General features: G+C 37.1%; 1 protein-coding gene across 1 annotated transcript in view; it reads right to left on the bottom strand.

Moving 5' to 3' along the window:
* The window catches only part of LOC149797354 (scavenger receptor cysteine-rich domain-containing protein DMBT1-like), a 147,087-nt gene that overhangs the window by 109,061 nt on the left and 11,317 nt on the right, over positions 1–26,709 (bottom strand). Inside the window, exons 3-7 of the mRNA XM_089962114.1 lie at positions 25,602–25,771; positions 6,123–6,270; positions 5,533–5,693; positions 4,955–5,105; positions 2,073–2,221 (exon numbers count right to left, since the gene is read on the bottom strand). Of these exons, the coding sequence (XP_089818240.1) occupies positions 2,073–2,221; positions 4,955–5,105; positions 5,533–5,693; positions 6,123–6,270; positions 25,602–25,771 (779 nt within the window). The remainder of the gene's footprint in view (positions 1–2,072; positions 2,222–4,954; positions 5,106–5,532; positions 5,694–6,122; positions 6,271–25,601; positions 25,772–26,709) is intronic.

Below are 26,709 nucleotides of genomic sequence, written 5' to 3'. Positions count from 1 at the left end.
AATAAATGTACTTGTTGACATTACTACACTGGTAGGTTTTGCTTCTTTCTGTTACAAAGTGTACGACCGTACAGTTGTAATACTTGTCAGTACCTTATCGTGGAATTGCGGATCTTCCAGGGTTCATAACAGGTTCTTCGTCCACGAAATATGCTGGCCGCTATTTATAGCCTATCATGCTTTGAAAACACGTTAAAACCACAACGCAAGCAAAACCAAATGCTTCCATAATATGAAGCAAACCTCTTCTTCATATGTAACATTTTATTGAAGATACAGATTTTCTTTAGCCTAAACTTACTTTTTTTTTAAAGACACATTATTATTATGTGCTAAAAACTGGTCCTAAAACAACCGCAACAGCCAAAGCAAACCCAACAATAAAAACAGCCTTCACGTAATTTCCAATTTCGCAGCTGACTGACTTCCATTTTTGTGTCATATTAAACTGAAATGGAAAGAGGCCGATACTATTCCAAATCATTCAATTGTTGCTTCCCTTTCAAACTACACAGATCGCTGTTTATAACAACTGTGCTATTTCCCCATATGAATTGTATTACCAAATAATTGTTTATTTTTAGATTTACTGTAGTTAGAAGTCTGAATAAAAATGATAGGCGTGCTTTTATTCTAATGCCAGAAATGCAATTTTGTCAACCCCATGTACCTGGGAATGTTGTCATCTGGATTTGTGTTTGAATTTGGATTACGCATCTGCATTTTTTGTTTCCGAGTTGCCAAAAAGGTGAATTAAATTTAATGGACACGCGCTTTTCAAGATTGTTTACATCTTCATATAAAGTATCTATAATTTCCGTTGTCGTATTAAATTTGGACTTGTCGAAAGTGAAGCATGATCCACGGAAGTCAGAACGTGACGCTTAGAAAGATTGCCAACCTATAACTATATTGTTAAATGTATATATCCGCGGTCTAGGCCGTCGTGTATATCTTGCCAGTCCTTGTAAGGAGCTTGGAATCTTTGAGTTTATGGATAAGATCAAAGTTTTGAGGGATTAAAGCATTTAGCATGTCAATGTTCCTGTGTTCGTAAATGGAACATTTCAGTGGGTAATTTATCTGCTGAAAGTAGAATTATGCATTAGAAATCGACTTTTTCGTCAAAGGAGATATAAAATTCTGGCATTCTGCAGTGATAGCTTGAGCACCAAACTTATGCACAGCATTAATTCCAATAGCTACAATTTCATTTCTTGAGAAGTACAGATTTCTTGACCAAAATGTTTCATGTTATGATTATGTTTGGCTTTCATGAGAATGCATTTCTCTTTTAGAATACATATTAAAGTGCCAATTATTATCAACTTTTGCAAAGTTTTGGTCGGTACCAGTCATCGTCTTTACGTTGCATTCCCGTGTACGTCCTGGAATACTGGTTTTGTGTGCCGAATTATATCTGTTGGATGAGGTTAGTTCAGTGATAGGTCGCACGTTAATCCAAATGGATACCATAATGCGTACACAGTCTGCTGTACAGGAGTTGTCAGCTTTCATAGACGAGTCCCTTATACATGTCTGTCCGGTCGGGTTGTTAGAAAACGCGTTGTTAGTGACATAATGTGATACGCAAAATATGTGGGTAATGTAGGAGGAAAGCTGGGAAAACTTAGTAACTGTGATTGGTGAGGGAGAGGAGTGTGTAGTGAGTTTGTTAAAATGTCTTTGTCTCGGTGTCTGTGAGACCGATTGAGGAGGATAGTATATTGCATCACTTCTAGAGAGCTGATCATTGCGGTGAGGTTTAGTAACAACAGTCCTAAGTTCGGAATATGTATTTGACTAAATCGGCGGACCAGTTATGCTTAGAATTTACATGATCTTTATCTATTTAGTACAAATTATACACTTGCCCGAATTATAACTCTAACTGCAGTATTTACAGATTGTGAATAATCGGGATGTTAATTACAACAGAAACAAAACTTAGAAACTAATTAGGCTGTTTTATTTGCCCATTTCTTCCCTTTCGTACGCTAGTTTAGCTTGCTAAAGATAGTGTAGACATAGAATATAGGTAGCTAACTAGATAGATAGATAGATAGAAGTACCTGTACAATTGACGTAAGGCGAACCATAACTTCCGCAATACCGGTAGGTTCCTTGCTTGCATTCGGCAACATCGGATTCCGTTCCCATACATCCTAATCTAATATTTGAAGCTGTCAAAGATCCTTGTATTTGATAATATGTTGGATACCTGAAAAGGTACTCTGAAGCCTCAAATAATTACAAAGTAATAGGGGTGAGGTCATGGGCGCCCGCATATAGAAGCAAGGGAGAGTAACACCCCATTCCACCCCGATTTCATCTCTACACATGTTTGGCCTACATCCGAAGAACTCAAAAGATATCCACTATATGTTTGCTTAGACCTCCTCTTGACAAATTTTTGGGCTGCCCTTGAGTGAAGTTGGAGCTTGCGTTCATTTTATAATGTAATCCGATTGAAAAACAACAGTCTAGGTTATACTGAATAAAATAAATAATCTATGACAGAAATGTTCTATAGTAAACGTCAGACTGGTCATATATGCGCATTTACTCATCTTAAATATAAAATGTTGTTTCTATAATATCTTATTTAGTGGAAAAATTGTGGTAGGATCTGTCGGTACTTCTTTACTCTCTGGATAAAGGGTGCAGACTATAGTGCTTACATAGTCAGTTTATTAGAACGATTAGACATGTCATTTTCGAATTTGGTTTTTTGCATCCACACTCCACTTGGCACAACATTTGTCTTCGTTAACACAACTGAATCAGAGCAGTTTACAACGTTTGCATCTTTGCAAAGAGCTATTGCTTATTAAATATTTTGTTCCCAGTAGCGTGTATTTGGAATGATCCAATATATTGAAACGGTCATTGTCTGTCATGCTACAATATATAAACATCAGTATATATATATATATATATATATATATATATATATATATATATATATATATATATATATATATATATATATATATATATATATATATATATAAAATACAAATCATATGGCAAATAGCAGTCCTTTCAAGTGCATTGGATCCAGCAAGGGATCAGGTGTGTCAGGGCTTGATTAAGATAATTGCAATAAACTGACAAAGAAATGTGCAAAACTAGTATCTAACTAACCAGAGAGCTTTCGACTCTTAATAAGTCTTTTTCAAAGGCAGATACATAACATAGACAAAACAAACAAATAAAACAGAAAAACCGCTTTGTTTGGAAAACTTTACATGGCTGTTTCTACAGGAATTAATCCTATAAATTTATTATGTTTCACCAAGTTTATTTTAACTTTTTGCGGATGCTGGAAAATATTTTATTGACCTAGAAATCGATGAGTCATAACGACAGCTGTTGGGTACAGAGCAACCTAGCTACATCCGCAGCTGATGTACTGATATTGCAAGTCGATCAATGTTATTGTAAGCGATATTACTTTAAAATTTATTATCTCATTATAATAGGTGAAGGGTAGATCAGTTCTAGATCATATTTTAACTGAGTACTTTAATTATTTTAGTCTGTCTTGATTATCGTATGGATACAAGTACACGTCAGCTACATCAGCCACAGTCTCTTGAATGCTAATATGTACTTAGACATCATTTACAGTCTCCACTGAACTATTTAGTGTAACTTTAATTTTTGAAACACTTTCTTAAGGTAAAGAAAGTTTCAAAACGTGTTTTGTAGTTTAACTTTTGCACAATTATTCATAATACGCCATTTTTATTTCTATTTCATTTGTCGTTTAGGAATATTAGTAGAAACAAATCCTTCATCATGCATTGCTGCTGGATAGGAACAGTCCACCCTTGGGATCATAATTTTGCATTGGGGCACACGGTAAATCCTCGTGTCTGACACAAAATTCTGATCCTCCGGTGAACGTTTCCGATTCTACACAGATGCATATGAAAGATTCTATTAATCCTACCTCATATGTACCTTTCAGTATACCTAACATGACATTATAATAGTTTTTGTATTGGCACATCGCTACTATGACTTCTTTTGACAAATTCATCTTTCATACACGTAGTCGTTAAATATGGGTTACATCGGTTTAATTTCAGAACTTAATTCATATGTCTGTTGACCACCTATCAAGCAATAGGGTTTCAGTGCAAACTAAATATGGTACGTCTATCACAAACAACCAAAGGCTATCAATGAATGTTTTGTCTTTTAAATAATTTCACTGCACAAATTAGGCACTACATTGTTTTAATTTTATCATTATGCCACAGGAATAAGAAACAAAAAATGATTAGAAATGTGTAGTGATGTATAATAGGAAAATGACATTATCGAGCTTATAATTAGTAGGTAGCCTCTTTCCTACTCGTAAAATATGGGTTCTCCTATCCCAAGCAAATTCATATGATCGATTCTTTTATCTGCAGTGTCCCAATAAGGCGAATGGTCAGTATTTTGCTCCCATTTTATACACTCTCGCATTCACAACTTTGTTTCCCTACATGCATCAAACATTTATCAAAGCTTGTTGTTCTTCTTTGAATTTGAATTGCAGTAAAATATTTTCAACAGCTTTATATTAACTTACAAGTATCTTCCCAATAATGATAGGGAGAACTTAGAATCGCAACTGTTCTTGTTTTATGAGAATAACTTGAATTTTAAGTTATTACTGTCGGCTTAATTTCTATGTTATCTTACCTATGTGGGATAAATAAGTCCCCCCACCTAATCCTAAAACGGTTATGCAGTCCCGAAATCTTAATTTCGTGGCTATAAATTAACGTTACGTTTCTCCTACTTGAAAACAGAATATTATTAGTTACGCAAATTAAATTACTTCCTAAGCTAACGTTTGCCAGTGCGTATTTCGAAGATGATGACACGTGTTTTTGATAAACATTGATCGATTTTCTTATTTTAACTCATCCCTATTCCTTGGTGAAATACATACCAATAAGGCGTGTCAAAACCTAGTGTTTGACAAACTGTTCTGGCTTGGCTTTCACCAAACATATACGAGCAAACCGTTCTCCAGTCATTTCCAATCTGCACGTATCCCTCTGATGGATAACGTCCTCCATAGAGTCTCACACTCTGACGACCTGTATATTTCAAAATGTAATTATTGTCCATGCAGTACGTTCACAAAGATATATCGTATCGAAACAGGTACTCTTTCCTTCTATATACGTCTCCGTATGATTACATGCATACATATTGCTACATGAAGAGATTAAGGTATCATCCAAGAGCGTAAGCGGAAAAGGGCGTTGTATATCTTTATGCATTTGGAACCAACTATTGAGTCAGCGTAAATCAGATAGGCAGATAAATAGATATACATCATCAAAGGTTTTGTCCTTAGGCTACACAACGAAAATTGGAATTACTTTTTTGTGAAGTGAATGTGTGATGATTAAATTGTCTATACAACAGCATATTCACTTGAAGGCATTTTGTACTGGAAATTGGCAGAAACTTTCAATGTTAGAAGATATATAGATATGAATGTCGCCGAACAGAACTTACAGTCTACTCCAACATCTTGGCTATGAGAGCAATTGTTAGTACCCCATGTGAGTGATGGACATTCATGTAGTGTAGATTCTGTCCCATTACATGATAATTTGCTCAGCCATATCCTCCCTGTTCCCGAGCCGTATCGAGCGTCCGTATATAGATGAATGGAACTAGAATGTTATAAATACGACTGTTTGGCTCTGATAGTAATAGTATAATGGTTTAAGATCCACGCGCAAAAATCAGTTCCCGAAGAAAGAACTGTGAACAAATTCTGACTGTTCAAATACTCATTGTAATGAATCATTTGTAGTTCTTGCAATCGGAACATTTTGTATGCGACAAATAAGGTTGCATGATCTTTTGCCTCGAATGGAACTGATATGAAAGTGTTCCTAGATTATTCTGACACCGACATAGCAAAAGTGATGTTCATAGTGGTTATCTATTAAATTGTCGAATACTACGGGTAAATTATGAATTGCTAATGCATGAGTTTACCACAACAAAATATGTGCACAATGTGTCTAAAATTCATGCAATTCAAGGTCCAAAAATCTACATCGATCAAAAACTAAAACAACAAAAACATTCGTTACCTTGTGTCGTAGCCTAGCATGTAGCAAATGACTTCAGCATCCTCATAGTCAAATCCATCATTACACAATGTTCCCCATTCACCATTATGATACACTTCAACCCGGCCCTCAAGTTTACTGTTTCCACCAACAAGTCGTATGTCGTGTTCTAAAGATTAGGAAATGAAATTAAGGGTAAAAGACAGCTGCAACGGTGTTCTAATTTAATGTCAAATATTTTCGCTTTCAAGTATAACTATCTGAGATCTGCAAAAAGGCAATCAATATGAAATACTTCTAAAGTGCAGTTCAAGTCAAACAATGTATAATACCCAGAGTATGTGTAAATTCTATTTGAAATTTTCCTGTTATATCTATGTTAGTATCATGCATGGGCTTATCGAATATCTTGGGATATACTAACCTAAATCTGTTGAATAATTAGAGATGGGCATAATTATGCGTATTAGTTGTTTAGGTCCTATTTTGTTGAACGTGAGACTCAATACCGTCGTAAACGGTACGCCCACAGCTAGGTTTGGCAATGTTTGGCTACTGAAACGTGCAACGGTGATAACGTCATAAATACAATGGCCGCCAAAGGCAGACATACAATCTTTTCTACCTGACACCATTACTTTATGAATCAAAGAAAATTACTTATCATCCAAATTAAGCATATAAAATCTGAATACACCCACAGACTTACATTGCAAAAACATATATGATTTATAACAATATATTGAAAATGAATGGCTAGTGGTCCTTTGTTGCTGACATTGGTACGAGAGAAAGAGAGAGAATCAAACTGATCTTTCACTTTCACGTAAACGTAAACAGTGCACCTTTATCCATTTTGTCAGTATCTTTGTATCCTGTACTAAGTATTTAATGCAGCACATGTCACTCCTAAATGAATCGATATCCTTTATTGAGGTATTATCAAAGGCCAATACACAACAAAACCCTGACAACAATCCCGACTTACAACAGCCTTTCACATTAACCCGAGCCAATGACAGCAACTGCTAAGACAATTGCAACGATAACATAGGGAAGAAGTATTAATTGAATCATCTTCTTATAATAATATCTTCAATTTTCATTTATGTTTTGCGACATTCTTCCTAATATCTCTTTCCGTTACTTTATTTATATGATGTTCCATTTTCTTACGCAAACTTCGTTCCCTACACTACTGAATGAGAATCACCCGTGTTCGCGCACTACCTTAGCGATAATGTAGATTGCATTACTACGCAGTGTTAAGGTTTCATTCATAAAAATGAACATGTAAAATGTTCAATTAAATGTAGGAATAATGTTTGTTTCAATTCTTTTATCCGTATAGAACAATATGTTTGATATGTTTGTTTGCAAGTAACACATACAAAAGTTATTACTGCGTATTAAGAAAATAGTGTTTCTTCGTACTTGTGGCGTATAATTTCTTCGCATGCTTGGTAATTCTCCGCCACATGACATTGGTTCGAATACTTTTTAATAATGAGTATATTAGAGATAGATAGATAGATAGAAGAACGGTCCTGATTGATGATGATCCAGTGTCAACCGGGTATCAAGCAATTGATACGTCACTTACTGAGCTTATACTTGGCTTGTAAACGGTAATTGCAATTTTAGAATCTTTCTCTGTAACATTTGTATGTGCCTTTGAAATTAAGCATTGATTGCTTAAATTTCGTAAACACCATCAGGGATTCCAACCACATTCCATTCTGGCGCAGCGATTCCATCGTCCCCGACAGCGCCTTCGTCTTTCGAATCCAGTCATGAAAACACAAGTGAATTAGCGGGTTAACCACCAAATGGTGCCGAATTAATATTAGGACAACTATCATGCACACGCAGTTGTACCAGGACAAATTCGGGTCCACGTACGCTCGATGCATTCATTGGGAAATATAACAACACATTTTGGTCACGCTGTCTTCAACGACACCATCGTCGTCGTGCTAGGAGTTGTATTTGCAATTTTGAGACTAAATTCTTATTGAGAACAATTGTATTCTAATGATTACTGAGATTAACTATTTGACGACTGTGAAAGTGACAGAAGCGATTAATCGAGCAGTGACTTTTGTCACCATACACATCATCGTAAATTGATTTATCATTCACCTCATTGCTTAGGGCAAGATACACAGAGATATAGCCGTTGCTTCCTTGGTGACATAGTGGAAATTATTGCCGGCTCAAAAACTTCCAACAAGATTTTCTAATCGATCTACCTAACCGTTAACTTTTGCTGACCCACCTCCGCACTTCGTTTTTTTTCTTTCCTCAGATTGTTAGGTCCGTCGCCTCCTATGCCAGTCTTTTTGCGGCACTCTGCTTAAAGCACGATGAGACTACCGTGGTGACTGGAACTGTGTATTATGATTGGGGGTATTTTCTGTATCTCTCGTAAATTTGACCCATTCCCCTAGGTGGACCTTGAAATACCAATTCGTTCCAATCTTTGAGCGCCTATGAAGTTTTTCTCTTTAATACATGCTGACTTCTGCGCCCATACTTCTTCCTGAAATAATTGTGTGCATTCTCGAGAATATTCTTGCGAGAATACTCGTTAAGATATTGTGCTTCTGTGTCAATGCTGATTTATATTTGGGCCTTTCCTCAGCTCCTCCTTTTCTCTGGCTTCTGCTTATTCTTCAATCACGTGTCTGATTTGCCCTGTTATGTCTACCGCATAAAGGTTCCTCATATTTGTTCCGGTAACCGGACATCCATGTCTGCTCTGGTACCTTGTATTGTGTCGAGTTCAACTGTTGTACGCAGATCCACTGCGTTTGCTCCTGTTACAGTGGCGATTTCCTTCAGTGCTTTAATTAACGGGTCAAAGGTTTGCTGGAATCCCGCGGTGAGATATCAGTGGGTTGATTGACGAGATTGTAATTGTTGTTTGACTTCATCACGCTTGGTATCTATATGATACAAAGCCATGTGGAGTTGCATGTGCATGTGAAATGAAAATTTTGGCACGACAGGCATTATGACATATTTACTTACCGGCGCCCATCAAATTGCATGTGGGTGGTTTGACGTCAGATCAACCAACGAAGTTCACATGGCCGATATTTTGTTTCTGCACTACGACGGCTCATAAAATTACACAGTGATCGTCATCGATGGAGCCAGTCAATACAAAGAAAACTGAAACGTTTACATCTACAACGGCCAACGATGAGCATTCCGGCAAAGATACGCACGTGAGCCATTAAGCTGATCAAATACATTACACGCTGATCCACGCCGAGAATTTTCTCGGTGAAGTAGACGCATTGATTAAGCGTATAGGGTTGAAAAGTTTTCAGGGACATGCTGGTCTTCATGGCTATCAAGCCATCGTTTGATTGATTTAACCGTACACTTGCGGTATAAATATTTGGATATGCGATGGAATTACTGTTGAAGTCCGTTTAAGTTATCGAAAAAACCCAGTAACACCAGTTTGCGTTGCACCTGAGACTAGTCACTTTGAATCAATATTGGGCGGCACCAGATTTACTTTCGTGAGTTAATTATACGCGCTTGAAGACTAGAAGTCGACACAAGAAAAGTTATTGATCCTCTCTGAAGTAAAACCACACACAAAATTTCACACGTGACCCATTCGAGCACCAGAGACAAAAGCCCAAATTCACTAGCGCCTCAGCGTGGGTTTCTCCGTAAGGAATTGTAATTAATACCAGCGAAGACACTTACTTCCATCGTAGGCCATGCAGCGGCAAAAGTCGCATACACTTAAGGCGTTAGCACAGGGTATTAGCAACAAATCAATAGCGCCTCTATGTCGGTTGCACTTGCCACACGTCAGCTGTACTCTACCGTGTAGATTAACACTTTCTTTATCAATACGATTTATGGTAAATTTTCTAGAATCACCAGCGATGTCATTGTATAATATGTCTACGTTGCACTGCGCACAATGATTACTTATATGTTGTACCAGCTCGAGCATGTCATCCACGCTCAGATCTCAGCTTGGAAACCCCCATCGCGATTCACGATGACTATGAGGTATATTTTTGCAATCGTGGTGCGCATTTTCTGCGGCAGTGGTTGAGAAAACCTACTTTGGTGCTGGCCAACGTGGCGTCGGCATTGTCAAGAACTGTACTATATATTCGACTCTAGTTGTGGTGAAATATGCAAGATTTGACCTTTCGATGTGATCGTCGATGATCCAATTGCATTGGCATTTTTTTTGCTGTTGTTAAACTTCATGAAGATAGGTATTGCAAATCCATGATAACACGGCGATTTCTCTCTCTCTCTCTCTCTCTCTCTTTCTCTCTCTCTGTGGCTCTCTCTTTCTCGCTCTATCTATCTATTTCTGCGCATATATTTTCCGCTACAAGCAAAGGCTTTACTTTACCATCTGCCGCAGGGTTTTCCAGACCACAATACATTATTTGTTTCAACAACTAAACTTTGTATACCCCAAACCATAGAAGTAGCAGTCACTAATAAGAAAATAAAAACAGTTGTCGCAGCAAATATAGTTTGGTGATCTAGATAACCCTTAACATCTCTACTACTACTACTACTACTACTACTACTACTACTATTGCTACTAATACTAATACTACTACTAATTCTACTGTAATAGTTATCCTTATATTCACACAAAATTATTAAGTAATCTAGAAAGCCTGGTACCTTCACTACTACTTTTTATTGTCACACAAAATTTCATACGATACGATGTACTATTGTAAGCATGAGTTACTATACCAGTCCGCGTCCAAAGCCTGCTTTTTGTTTTAATCTCACAGAAATATGGGCAAAATAATTTCCATCAATGAAAGCTGCTGTGAGATATATTGGTGTTTCATCGACGATGATTGTACATAATTGTGATGTAAAAATACGATTTACTAACAACAATAGATACAAAACTAAGTGGATGTTTTTCTATGATAATGATCTTATAATATCAGGTTGGGATAAAAGACTAAAGTCGCTTATCAAAGAGCTTATAGAAGGTCAAAAGAAAACCGACAGAATTCACATGCCGGTTGTCGAAACATAACCAGCGAAATATATATCTATCAAGATCGACCATTAATGTTTTCTATCGCTGAGCGGCCGTGAGGAATAGTATTAACACCATCTGCACAATAGCGTTTGTCATTAAAATTACATAATCCAGATTTTATAACAACATTTGATTAAATCAGATGACAATTTGATCGGATTGCCATCATCTCAACGTGGCTGACAGATTCTGCTAACGCAGGGTTATAATCATCAAATCCAATCAACTTATTACCAACATTTCCTTATTATTCCTTTTATTCGTTTCTTACTTTTGCCATCTGCTAATTTCAGACAATACATTTTACTTCTTAGTCCGATAAACTCTGCAATCGGAACAAAGTTAGTTTCATCTTTAAACTGTCCTATCACTTTCTTATTGTCGTCTAACGAAATCCGCTGTTCATCGGATAACAGTTTTTTGTAACCATAAATAACCTTATACAAATCATCATCAACAATTAGTTGATACATAAACCAATCGGTGTCTGTGAACATCAATTTCCACACTAGGCCAAACCTTTCTGACAAATTCATCATGAAACCAGTACATTAGCCACTTTGATAGTTCCAACATTGCCATTCCAGCATAAACTGGTTTATTCAACTTTAAATTTGCCCTTTTGTGGACTGCAACTAAGTTTTCATTGACTATTTAGCTTTCTCAGTATTAACACGCTTTCTAATATTCTCCATTGTCTTGCCAAACACAGTATTGTTTATCAGTTTAAAGAAGTTTTTCTCAAATTCTTTTGTAGCCACCGCTCTTCTGCTAGTATTTCCATCAATGTATCCTTTCATCCAATGTGATTGTTTGAACTATATGAACCTTTCTTTGCACCAGTCCATGATCAAGCGCTTGTTTCCGATATGTATAATGCAACACATACAGCTTTTTATTAAATGAATTTGTAACTAGTTTATTGACAATAGATCTTCCGAATTTATATTTTTGTTTGAGCTGGAGCATGCGATAGAACGCTTTGCGATCTACCGAGTCCCAATTTATATTTTACATCGCCTGCAACTTCCAGAAACAAGCAGGGTGCGAGCATCCCAAGGGAAAGTGATAACACTACTAGGGACACACAACGCTAGCATTCTGCGAATGTTATCAGCATATCGCGAAATGGAGGGCGTTTACGAATCAAAATAATTGTTGTCGTATACAATGCGTGGATGAACCATCATTAAAGTTTTGAATATTAATAATACAACTTGTAGAAATTATTGCCGTAGCGCAAGATGCTAGATCATCTGTAGAAAAATATCCAATTAATCATTTCATTCCATTCAACTGGCCAGCAATCTCAAAATTATTAAGAAACGGGACTATCTTGCGAGATGCTGCTGCATCATTTATTAAGAAACGGGACGAATCCTGCAAGATGCTGCTGACATTTCGCGAAATGATAGCGTTGTTCCCTTATAGTGTCATTCTTATTCCTTGGGATGCTCGCACCCTGCATGTTCCTGGAAGTTGCAGACCACGTCCTATTCCTAGCAGATTTGAAAGTACACCTCCTGCTACTCCAGCTAGCACTGGCAATATGAACCCTTTATGCTGAGTTGCTTTCGCGTCGGTTCTCTTTGTTTGGTTGCTATCTTACTTTACTTGCCATTCGTTGTGTTTTTAAACTTACTTGACGTTTTCTTATTTGGCATATTTTTTTCTTCTTTTCTTTACACAAAATTATTAAATTATATTGTTTGTTTGATACCACCGCCGGAACGCTCGCGTTCTACCGCTTTCTTTGTCGCACCTAAAAAAGCAGCTGATTCTGCAGGAGGGCTTAGTTTCCCAAGTACTGGAAGTATCTTTGCTGCTATAGTTCTTGCGACAGTTGGTAGTACAGGCCCTAAAAAATTACCACTGATATATTGTGTCCTAGACATTGCATTAACTTGTGCTGCTGACAAATTTAGGACGAAAAGTTTGCCTTTTCAAAACAAAATGTATTTGTATTGGTGTTAATAGTAATATTGCCAAGATACGAGTATCTCGGATACGTTGACTCTGCGGGGTCCCGAAATTAATCTTAATCGAAGCTGCCTGTCGTTTACAACAGCTTGTGCAAGCTTTTTAACCTGTCCTTGTGATAAACTTACTTCATCTGAAACATACTTCATTAATTATCCTGTTTCGTTCAACACAATTCACACATTAGTGCTGATTCTACCTTTTACAGCACCAAGTGTCAAGAATCATATGTTATTAGTGCATACGCGTTATGTGGTTATTCGTCACCAACACATGGACCTACTTCTAATGTCCATATGATTTCTATGTCAGCTGTCGACCCAATATATTGTTCTGAATGTGTTAATACATCAAAGTGAAAGATTGGGTAGAATGTTCTAAACTCTTTAACTGAAATCTAAGATCCATTATCAGAGTCTTGGTACTTTTGCATCCATCAGCATCATGTACTTACGAGCTACTTCCCAATTTTGGGCCAGCTTTAAAATTGCATTCGATACCTCTCTCGTTCGGGATACTGTTTAGAGTTTATTCTAACGAATATTCGCCTGATGCCAAGGTTATCAAAAACGTCATTATTTTGCAGTTGATTACCACGTCTGTTCTGGCGCTGAAAGACAATAAATATATGACGATATAACTGTTCGCTTGACACTGTTGTTACTCGCCATGTGATTTGCGATTAAATTCGGTACTGCAATCTGCTAAATCTTATTTTGTTCGAAGTATAGTTTTTGGTTGTAAGCTGCTGAAATTGTTGCGAGTTCGATCGATTTAGTAACCGACACTACAACTCGTTACATCGATAACGCAAGTCGTGAAACGAACTGGCCATCAGCAACACCAACAGCACTCATCAGACATTCTTTCGGCTCTGCTGAATCAAGAATAAGAGTTTGTTTGATGCCAAGAAATGCTCTATTATAGCTATACCAAAAGCCAAATATGTATCCAAGGGAAGGATCACTGTAACTTGGTTTTGATCTATCTGCAAATGATCCTAGTTTAGCGTTACGTTCGTTGTAAAACTGAGCGTTGATCATAGGAACAACAGAAAACTTTTGCTAGCATAGCTCCTGTGTCAGCTGCAGCACCTGGCGGGGTAGTAATTCTAACGGCATTACAAAGAGCTATTAGCATGTTTCTAGTATTTACTTTTGCATTATCAGCTGAGGAAACTGTTCCATACTGAACATGAAACCATACTAAAATTCATTAATATAAGTACCGTATCCTTGAATCACTTAAAATTCTTTGCAACAAATCGTGAGTAATCGCCACTAAGTGACACTATATTAAGAAGTGTACTTGCAACTGGCACGTGCATGGAAATGTATTCCACTGTTTGATTGGCGAGTTGATATCGGGCTCTTCTGAAGCCGTTGTTAATAAGCGCAATTTCGACAATATGAGCAAGATTGACATGCGGATCAGCAGTCATTTGTATTCTACCTTGCACGTTAGAACAGCTTTAACACATCTTGATCACGTGTATTAAAGGTACGCTGGCCCATTTTATTAGGCTCATTTGAACTTTCGTGAAGATATTCGAACTACTCGAATTATGTTGCTGAGTCGGCTGTTGGTATTTCTTAAGTTAGTTCAAGATCATTTTTATTGACATCATATTGCTGTTCTTTAAACAAAATTTCTAGAAAGCTGCAATGTCGAGTTTTTTGGTCTGGTTCGTATGACAAGTTTTTGAACAACTTCTTCGCCTTGTTGTTTTTATCATAGCTCGTGCTGTTTCTGACGTTGTCTCGATTTAAAAAATAACCTAAATTTTCGTTTGCGGAGTTGGCTTTCTAATTTTGTCGGTGATAGATTGTCAGAAAGCTGTTCCTCTGCAGATGCGGCTCATGTTGCAAATGCTTTTGATGCATCTATTGCGATTGGAGCTACTTTATTTGCTATGACAGGTATATTTTCAACTATATTTGAAACATATTTCTGAAGAAACCTCATACTATCTTTTGTCTATAAAGTTTTGCTTGGTTCATTCTTTACCAAAATCTTTAGATACATGTTTGGTCTCACCTGTGAGAACTCTGCGATTGCAAGTGCAGGTAGTACGTTACAACTGCGTCATTAAGATCAAGCTGACGTGCGGACTGGTCGGTCGTCATTGTAATAGATGAAATCTGACTGTCAACGCGCTAATAGGATAACATATAATTTGTCTCGGATTAACCTGCATTAACATACCTGGTGGAACATCTGGACTAAAACTCTAAAATCGTCTGTTATCGGCTTCCTCGTGCTGTGTAAGAGCCCATCGCAATTGAGCAATTTATCAGAATTACGTTAACGTTCTTGAGGTTGACGGGAGACTCGCCCTCATACGAGATTGAAGCAATAGCAACGGAGCCATATTGATGTTTATTGAGTCCAAGTAATGATCCGATACTGTTGTTCTTGCTAAGATCAACAAGCATATTATATTTAACGCGATCTTTGCTCGTAGCGTGTTATATTTTGGAGCCAGCTCCAAATTATCAGCAGGACCGCCGTTTTCTGTTATCAGAGATTTTATAATTTTGCAGGTCTGTCGCTTTGTAAGTACATTGAGGTATCTTGACGGAAGTCCAAGGTACAGATTGAAACGTAAAATCATCATCGACCTCGGGTGTTGGACATCTAGCAGTTGGACATGAAGCAGTGGCTGAAATTAATCCTTTACCGTGCTGGTGGTTAGGACCAAGTTCGATTGGTGGGTTTTAAGTAACAAAAGTGTTCGTGCTGTCAGCTGTAGTTTGAGACGATTCAGGTAACAACGTTCTTGATAACATTCTTATAACAGGTAATAGATAAAACTCTGCCTGAAAAAAATTACACTGGGATGTGCGCTAAAAGACTGCGATCAAATCGTTATTCAGCACAAAATTTATGTATGTTGTCATCTAAAAATACAACAATTTCGTTATCGATTTCTCTCCTGACCTTTCCAGATTATTTTTATAAAATACGCAGCATTTGGTCGATAGACGATTTTACATTGAGAATTAAAGATCTTAATGCCAGAATCTGATTTTTCTTCGGGAAAATATTTTTCACGATTTCAATCATTTTTATTAAATAATGTCATAAATAGCCACCATTTGTCATTTGCTTTTGGTCTAGTCCTATACTGATTAACAATACCTCAGATAACACCACCAATAATACCAGCAAGCATTTTGTTTTATACGAATCTAAAACCTGTTCATCACATTTTGATTTATAAATATTTGTTCAGCTTGTTCGCCTCTATCATAAATATCCACCAGTAACTGCAGAAATGTAGGGTACTAATCATCTAACTATTCGAAAATTTGATGAACATTATGTTGAGCTATATTTCCATTATCAGTCATAAAAAAATTAAAATCTTCCTTGTTTATTTATTCTCTCACAGATCTTCTATAAAACATGGGTTTTGTTTCCTCTGGCATCATTGTAATAACAGTCTCAATAAACACTTTTCTCCCCTTTGCTAATTCTTCCTAACGTTCCATGGACTCAGCAATCTTCTTTTGTAATGCTTCAGGATCTCCTATTTTTCCGATAATATATGCTGTAATTTTATGGTGCTTTTCCTCAAGAATACCTTTTTTCAACTTTTCTAGAACTTCTGATGATACCTTAACATCATCAGTTTGTTTACCGAGCACTGCTTCAGTTACTGGATTGAAAATTCTTGCAGTTTCCTCCTCAGCTTCTTCAACTTCTTTTTAAAATGCAGCTCTTAATGCTTTCTTGTGGAACAATGTTGGAATAGGGTGGGCTATAAATGGTGTTGACACGAATATTTGGATCAAGATGCAACCTCCAACTACAATTGTCATATGGAAGTTTCAGCTACGAGGTCGAGCAGCACAAGGAGCATGACGTATATACAACTGGCGCATCTAAGGATCTAATGTTATTGCTAATTATTTTACAACATTATATAATGCTGTTGAAGTTTATATTGGATCAGCTATACATGAGTTTACACTTGAAACAGCAGCAACATTAAATATGTGCAAGTGGTTCGCAATCTTATGTACAAATTCTGAGCCATTAAATCCTGGTTTACCGACTTTTCAAATATTTTCTTTGAAATATTTAGTGTAAACAATAAAATAAAGATGAGCGATACAGCTGACGTTGGCAAAGAATTTTATGATGTTTTTAATCTTATATCGGATATAGAGTTCCGGAAAGAGTAACGTTTCCACCAGTTCAGGCACAAGCAGTTGCTGATCTGCACACTCTAAAACACGACAGATATGACAATTATTCTGAAATCTGGTTAAGTTATCAGTCGGTTTGTGCAATGAGGGCTGAGCAGATGAGCGAAATGTTAGATCGGTATGACGTATTTTTATGTACTGTTCGAATAAAGCTAAAGCTGAAATAAGGAACGAAACAAATATCTTCTTCATAAACACTATACGTGAATTTAGTCGTGATAACGTTCTGACGATTTATCGTGTCAAAGGCGTAAAAAGATGAATTTTGCTGACAAAACAAAATATGCTCAACAAAAAAAGATATGGAATGCACAGACGCACTTAATAAAACAAAGTTTGTGTTAAGTAAAAATGCTAAAATTAGTGAGCATTTTGCTAAACTACGATTGTACAGACAACTCGGACTAAATTATTATGATTTTGAAACTCTTCTTGCAGTAAATGGTGAAACACCTGATGCTGAAGCATTAACAACAGCTTTATTTTATAACTGTGTCATCTGACGCAACGTTTTCTTATGCTCACGCTGAAGTTTATAATGCATTACACGCGATAGAAAAAAATCGAAGTACCAGTAACAGCTGAAAGAAACGAATAATTTTTATAAAGATTTTGATTACGGTAAAGTAAAGAAAAAAAATCACTTGGCCTCTTGAAATTGATTTAGCAGGAGAGAGTCTCAGAAAGACAAGGCTGAATCAATATCGTTCAGAAGCTAGGAAAATGTTAACAAAACTGGAATACACAAAAATGAAAGAAAAGAAAGCAAAACTCTTTAACTTGAACGGCGTATTAACAAAAGGAGATGATATTTAAAAATAATTTGGCTAATGCTTACCTTCTACTTATTCATCATTTCAAAAGCATATTTCCATCTGGGGCTATTAAAAAAGCTGTAGAGTATATCGACAAGTATGAAGAAGCTGTAAAAGATTATGTCAATTATATCGTTGATATATACGGACTCTTACTACCTAAGGCGACAAAAACATATACAATAAAAGAGGAACTCGAACTAACATATCCATATTCAAAGATATTCAAAAACAATACAAAAATGTTCTGGCAAATCCACACCAAAAAAAAGTTTAAAACTTTAATAGACGAAACAATAAAGATTACTAGTGTTGCCTAACGCAGATTTCAGTTTGTTGTAGCATACTCAATAGTGCGCCACTATCTAGTTCTTGGAGAAACTCCACCTAAGATTATTAAGGCAGCAGTAGAATGGTAGAATCGATTGATATGTTGGAATATGTTATCTCTCTATAAAGTATTCATAAGGTGGTTCTTAACAAACAATCAAGAAATTTTTTAAGTGAATATGTGGAAGAGCAATTAAGAGAGACAACATCAGTTAGATATCGCGAGTTTCCGTCAGATCCTAATAACAATAATTTTAGAGTTTTAGTTGAGGAAGCTACAGCAAAAAGTAAATATTATTGAAACAGAATAATAATGAAATGGCAAGTTATCGATTTCAATCATATTTCACATGACCATCCAGCAAAAGATTGGAATGAGCTAATTGCGTGCTACAACTGCTATCATAAAAAAATCGTATTGTGTTAGAAGATCTTCTCGTTATTATGAAAGAATTTTTAAAGATATTATATCTACCTGTTAGTAAGACAGGAGTGGGATATCGCGTCAGACTGAGGAACATTATATCCGTTTCTGCTAATAATTTCAGGAATCTATGTAATTTTAACAGCTGCTGATTAAAGATTGAACGTTTCGAAACAAAACAATCCAATTGTAAAACTGCATTACGTACTTGCAACTAACTGCTTGATCAAGTAAGGTAAAATCCGAGAGGAGTTAAGTATGATATGGAGGATCTGATAAGACAGTTTCGTGTGATTGACAGTATGTTGACAGATATTCTACCAATACATCTGAGCAAGTATAAGAAAATATATTAGAAAAAAATAGCAGCAATTTGTAGATGTTCCAGAAGAAATTGGTTCTAGAATAAATTTAGCCGAGACACGATCCGTAAATTAGAAAATTTGTGTGACTTTGAGTATTCCAGGAACACGTATGACTGCAGAAGTCAGTGTTTATTAAAGAGAAAAAACACCTAAATCGCTCAAAGATTGGTACAAATTTGTATTTCGAGGTCCTACCGGCGAAAGGCAAGTGACACACGATGATCCGGGATGGATCAAATTTACGAGAGATATAGAAGATACCCCAATCAGAATACCCAGTTTCAGTCACCACGGTATAGAAGATACCCCAATCAGAATACCCAGTTTCAGTCACCACGGTAGTCTCATTGGGCTTTAAGTAGAGTGATATTTCCCAATTAATGAACCGAACGGACGTGCACCCGAATTGCCCAGGTGCAACTGCGAGTGTATGACAATTCTACTAATATTTAATCGGTGCCATTCGGTGGTTAATAAACTACTAATTTACTTGTGTTTTCATGACTGGATTCAAAAGATCCAAGCACTAGCGGGGACGATGTAACCGCTGCATCAGACTGGAATGTGGTGTTTACGAAATTGAAGCAATAAATGCTTAATTTCAAAAGCACAAAAAATTCTATATTTGCAATTACCGTTTACGAGCAAAGTCTAAGCTCAGAAAGTGACATATCAACTGCTTGATACCGAGTCGACTCAAGATCATCATCAATCAGAACAGTTTTTGAGTTGCCAGCAAACTGGCCCGGGCCGAGCGACTTTGGGACCAAACTGCAGATAATTCTCCAGACGGTGATAATCGTCATGTTGCTCCTGTCTCCGTTAACATGACGATGATGATCGTTGTAAATCTTTCATGCGATGCTGTTAATGGCAGTTATGAGAGCACTGAATGCAGTAGCGCGCGGAGCGGTGGTGCGCTCCAGAGATATATACTATATAGAATTTCCCAGAAAGTGTCTCCGGGAGACTTAATCACGAGTGCACCCACGCATCCGGTGTTTTTTGCAATGTCACCGCAATATTCTTTACCGTATGAGATTTACAATGTGATATATCAAAATGAACATTTGCTTGACTTGCGTAGAGAAACACTTACTGTTAGTTTTTGCGTAATGACACGGCGGAGTAATTGATTAATCGAGCAGCGATTTCATCGCTTGAGCTACCTCACTATTTATAGCCTGTTGATTAAATAAACAATGACGATCATAAACCACAGGCGGCTTCGCCGGTAAGAATTGCCTGTGCATCGAGTTTATTACTGTGATAGGATTGGCAATTTTGTTAATGTGTTATTTAGCAGAACTGACCCAGTGGCTCGCAAGAATGGAATTTCATTGGCCACAAAAGTTTATGAGAAAACCATTGGGATTCTAAAAGATATAGCGGCAAGAAAGTTGCTGCGGACGAACATAATCTTTATGTGAGCCAGCTGATTATAAGTTTCTCTGCGATAAAAGATGGATTATCTAGATTAGTTTCCAGGGGTTGTTAGTTCTGGAACTCAGGTGTTCACACCTCGGAACCCAGCACGGACCACTAGTTGGGTTCGGTCGGCAACGGTGCTGCTACTGCCAAGTAGCGTAGGTATGTCAGCTTAGGTCAATAAAACAATCAATGCCGCCTGAGCATGAAGACTACATAATTTGGTGAGTAGCAGTGTATTGCCAGACTGTAAACTGTCCAGCAAAATAACCGCGTATCTTGTTGTGGACAGCTCACTTTTCAAAGAGACACACCAATACTTAAAGATATATCCATGCTCGAGTATTGTTACCATTCTTATTATAGTCATGTTCCAAATAGAATAACAGGCGCAGCATACAAATATGTATTTCTTCGAGGCATTTATCGAAGGCGAGGGTAAACTTGTAAAAGCTGATGGAACAGATTATGGACCTGTTGATCGAATTGGCTTTGTCAACAACGATTAATGGCGTTATTCAATAGCGCACGAGGTATCTCTGAAGGTTAAGAAATAGAAGAGTGTGTTGAGCATGTTTACGTTACAAAAGACAATTCTTGAATTAGAAAGATGCAACCATTGACCGTCACTGATGTTTGCCGAAGACATTGTTGATCGGCCTGACCATTGATATAGGTAAATGAATTGGGTGGCAGATATAGTGGCTTCGATGAATGAACATTATAATTTAGGAATCGCTAACTCTGATGAAAAGTGTTCATGTGCAATTCCACTGTCACACATCTAGGAATTTTGCATAAATGTCAGACGAGTTATATTTGGAACGAAACACACAAATGTGCTCACACGATTTGGTATCGAAAACGATGCAGTCTGGTATGACGCTGCAGTCGATGCTGGACAGGTTATATTGTCAAAATCAACGACGTCGATGCCAGTGTTAGCTACGTCACTCACTGAAGGACAGCGATTACTTAGTTTTATACTGGGTGGCAAATCAACACTGTCATGTTTAACCATGACCACAGACGCTGTTCGAAGTTAGTAACAGGACAATTTACATGAAAAATTGCATATCAGCAACGAATTGCAGATCCCAGATGTGTATTCTTTCAGGACGTTACACGTGTAGATAATCAAACCAGAAATACAATGGCGTTTGACCTAGCTGATGTCAGTAAAGGGTCGTTGCGATTAAATGGGCATCAGAAACCATCCAAGAAATACAGCTTTATTTTTGAAACAATCATATCGCACTAGCGATGTGTCTTTGCCTGATGTTCTTTATGGGGAAAGTTAAGAATGCTAACACAAGACGTCATATATCTCAGCGAGATTTTACTTTTATTATTTTTCACTGGAACGTCTAGATTGATTTAGATAGTCCGTGGCTGACATACATTTTCGAACTCTCCTGAATAAATCAGCTGTTATCTCCAATTACGCATTAATCTTTGAGATATTGTCGGACAAAACACTACTTGTTGATAGGGTTGGTGGACGAATGAAAGCCGCTGACGCCTTTGGAAAACATGTAGAGCAAGTTATCATACGCATACGCATTACAATAAAATCCACACAGTGACGTGAATGCTATACAGAGCCAGATAAAAAAAACTGCGATCGGCTCCCAGAAACAACTGTGGAGCAACACTACAAGTATACATATTACAACTGGTTGGTGGACAAAATCGTCTTGCGCTGACGAGCGACATATGATCTATTTCAATGAAGCGCGAGCAGCAAAACGTTGAGTGTAAGCAACACTACCAGACCTTGTAATTGCTGATGTAGCCAAAAGCGATGGTATATTCCCACTTCTCGCTACCATACCATGGTTGATCGCCGCTGCAGCATCTGCAGTTTCAAAGGCCGAAGACCTTGATGCCGTTGAAACTGCTGCCGTAATGGAACTGATAAAGGTCACAGAGAGGTGATGAATAGTTCACAGCCGCCAAAGGGTGATGGGTCAGGGCTGAGATTAAAAAGAATATAAAAGGCACCGTTAATGAAATGTAACGATGTCGAATTTTGATTTATTTGATATGGCGCAAAGAAAAACATATTTCAGGGACGTTTTATGAGCGATGAATTACCAGAATCTCCACTTCTACATGAAAGAGAAATAAACAGCTTTTATTCCTTTGATCGCGCTGGTATTTACTGGGTCATTGGTCGCATACTGTATTGATCCACGAGCTGATTTTTATTTTCATCCATATGGGATGACACCGCGTGAGAATGTATAAATTATGTCGCACAAGTCATAAATGCCCAGCAACGTTAAGCCACGTGGACATCAAAATTGTCCACGCAAACCGCGACGACTCGCCTATTTGAAAACTAGAAGCCATTGTGGCGCTTCATGCGTTTAACCCCGTGACTGCGGTAGATAGATATACAATAGGGCAACACCTAGGCACTGGCAATTAAGGTTGCTGTAATAGATATTGATGGCAGATATATATATATATATATATATATATATATATATATATATATATATATATATATATATATATATATATATATGTGTGTGTGTGTGTGTGTGTGTGTGTGTGTGTGGACGACCAAGCTTTCCCCGGGTCATGGGACGTGTGCCGTGGACACATCTAAATTTGCTACTAAGGATTATTAAACAGCATAACCGGACCTTACTGGGGGTCGACCGATATGAACCTGCCGTGTTCCAGAGTCAGTTAGGTCAAGTGAAAAGCAGCTGTGTCAAAGTGACTGATATTATCACCAGAGTAGCAGGTAGCAGGGTCGACTACGGGTAATCTTGTTGGAATTAGTTAAAATAGTAAAATCAGCTATTATGTGGTATCCCGCATGATCGTCAGAGATAAACTGAACAGCCGATTTGCACAAGCCGGATGCGCGCCTGATGAAGACGTCGACGTGGAAACAAACAAATACGTCGATGACGTGACAGCAATATATCAATGCTTGATGATGATCATGATGAGCATGCAAAGGTATTTATATTGCTAAAAACTATCGAACGACTCTAAAGCCCTCGATGATTGTTTGGAACCCCAAATGAAATTCCAGTGAAACTTGTCAATATTGCCACGAAATTAACCGCGCTGGAGAGCATTAAATCAATATAAAATGAGCTAAATATCGTGAAGATGCGCATAGACACGATTTTACACAGATTTGGTGCTGTTCATGAAGAAAGACCAGTAATGACCAGCCTGCTTTTGTTGTCTCGACACTAATCGCATTGAAAACACTGGAGACGACATCGGCGCTGGATAACATTAAATCATTAAAATCTGGTCTAGGTCATAACCAATTCTGAAATAAAAAAATCTTTGGGATGAAGTTGGTGAACTCCCCTCTCCCGTGTTTAAAACAAATTTGTAAAAGCAAAGGGAGAACCCACATTGAACACATATATGGTTACATGTATGCCAACCCAGGTGGTTATCCTAATACATTTTGTGATTTGATTAGTTGCATCCCACTGACTAATCAATCAGATGTGCTGGAGACACGGCTTGATCTGACTATAAAAATAATCATTGAACCATATAAGCGGCGGCATACAACCGGCCATTAAAATAATTAATAATCTAAAAACAAACTTTGATCAGCGACTCCCACGCTTAGTTTCTTCTTGGGCGGTACGTTTAGTTTACTAACACAAAAGCAGTTCTTTTACTTCTTTACCTAAGCATATTGGTGACGGCATTTACCTAGTGTCATTACACAGTGAGACAAAATTCATAGTCAGTGTCCAACGCCCCCGTCTCTTCCCCTGGGTCAAATACACCACGGTTGAGTCCAATGGACTCTTGGTAAAACTGAACATAACAACACTTATGGGTCAGTAACTAAAGTGACAGCATTAAAATAGAATGGACCTTCAACAGTATCGACGTAATAAAATCAACGACGTAGAGGCACCATTGCCTGCCAGGGTCAGTAAACCCCAGGGTATACTGCATCAATACAAAAGTGTAAGAGTAATCAATGACGTCGCAAGTGGGACTTGCTGTGATTGGAATAGCTACCTCGATGACGGTCAAAGGAGCCCACGCTAGGATAGCTTTTGATGCCGTATCGCTAGTGGCGATATACGAGGCTCCATACGAAAATAGTTCGCCGTTTTAAAATGATTACCGCAGAAAAAAATTAGTCTGTGTAGTATTACTAAGCTGTATTCTAAAGCCACGGATGATGCCACAATAATCGCGGACGAAAGCAGCTCTCTGTTGACCTAGCTAGACAGCTTCCGCTAACAAATCACACAATGACGGTTTCATTGGGCGATAAATGTTCAATGGCGTAAATGAGTAAAGAAATCAATATAATAACAACTGTAAGAGAAATAGTTATTGAACAGTAATTGTTTTGGCTCTAAAATGGTCACACTGGGAATCCAAATTTCTTCTCGTTTACAAGTTCCTTCAGCTGTTTATTTCGTCGTCTTGCAATAACTCTTGCAGCAACTAAATCGTCCACATTTACATAGGTAACACGATCTCTTTGATAAATTTACGCTCGCAGGATAGATTAAACATAGACTGTGCTTCAGCTGATGTATCTCAACAAACTTTTCTGTTAAAGAGTTAGCAGTTAGCTTTGGATGAAGAATGTGGTACGATTCCTCTAGATATGTTTGATTTCACTCGATGAGATAATCGATATCGGATATATTCTCGAGGGCCTTTGATTCTTTCCTATAGATTATCTTGTGCTAAAAATGGTGTTAAAACCTATCTCAACAACATACATACATACATACATACATACATACATACATACATACATACGCTTATGTATGTATGAATATTCAATATGCATAACCAGCATAACTGTTTTGATTTGATAGCATTTATGTTTCCTAAATCAAGCTTTTAGCCTTACCTGTGTGGCAGCTGATACCAACATCAGTGCCGTGGGCCCAGAAATTAATAACGGAGCTGGAATCAAAACACTCCGAAATGTTTGTCTCACGTCCTGTGCATCCATCATTGTCAAATTTATATGTCGGATCAGGACCAACGTCAAACAAGGCAGCAAATGTTCTCTCATAGCTGAAACAAAACAGTTTATAGCCTTAGCCAAATGTATGGGCACCAGTCACTGCAAAAAATTACGTTGTTCAAATGATGTGTTATGTAATCAGATGATTTAACCGAGCAAATGAAATGATAAATCAAGATTCTAAATGATGTGTTGCATTTAAAGAACATAAATGGAATGATGAATTTAGATTCCAAATAACGTGGTGTTAAATTAAATGATGTAGTATGGAATAAAATGATTTAATCCAACACATGAAATGATTAATTCAGATTCCAAATGACGTGGTGTTCAATGAAATGACTTAGTATGAAATTAAATGTTTTAAACAACAAAACGCAATGATGAATTCTGGTTCCAAATGACGTGTTATTAATTGAATTTACACAGCATGAAATTAAATGATATATCCAAATAAATGAAACGATAAATTCAGATTCCAAATGACGTTGTATTAAATGAAACGATTTAAAGAAAAAAAAACGGAATTTTGAAATATGTTTCCAACGGACGTGTTATTAAATAAAACCATGTAGTCTTAAATTAAATGATTTAACCCAACAAATGAAATGAGGAATTAAGATTCCAAATGATTTGGTATTGAATAAAATGGTCTGAAGAACAGAATGGAATGATGCATTCAGATTCCAAATGACATGGTATTAAATGAAACATGTGGAAACCTAGATCTATCAATTAAGGAGATGAAACTTTTGATCTTATTTGATCAAGAGTAATTACCATGCTGGATGACCTTACGTAGCATACACATTAAACAACTTGTTTCTCAACACTTTTTGTATATACCTTACATTACAGGCCGTAGGTACATATGCATTATTCGTCGATGTTCTATATGTATCAATTCTTTTGTCTCGATTGAATCCCAGTTTGCAACGATATAATACTGCCTTTTCAATCTTGGAGCTCGAATATAATTATAAGTAGA

Source organism: Sinohyriopsis cumingii, chromosome 6 (genome assembly GCF_028554795.1).
Source record: "Sinohyriopsis cumingii isolate HCF-2022 chromosome 6, ASM2855479v2, whole genome shotgun sequence".
NCBI classification, from domain to species: domain Eukaryota; kingdom Metazoa; phylum Mollusca; class Bivalvia; order Unionida; family Unionidae; genus Sinohyriopsis; species Sinohyriopsis cumingii.
The sequence above is the reverse complement of the archived record's forward strand: the minus strand, read 5'-3'. Positions and strand labels throughout refer to the sequence as shown.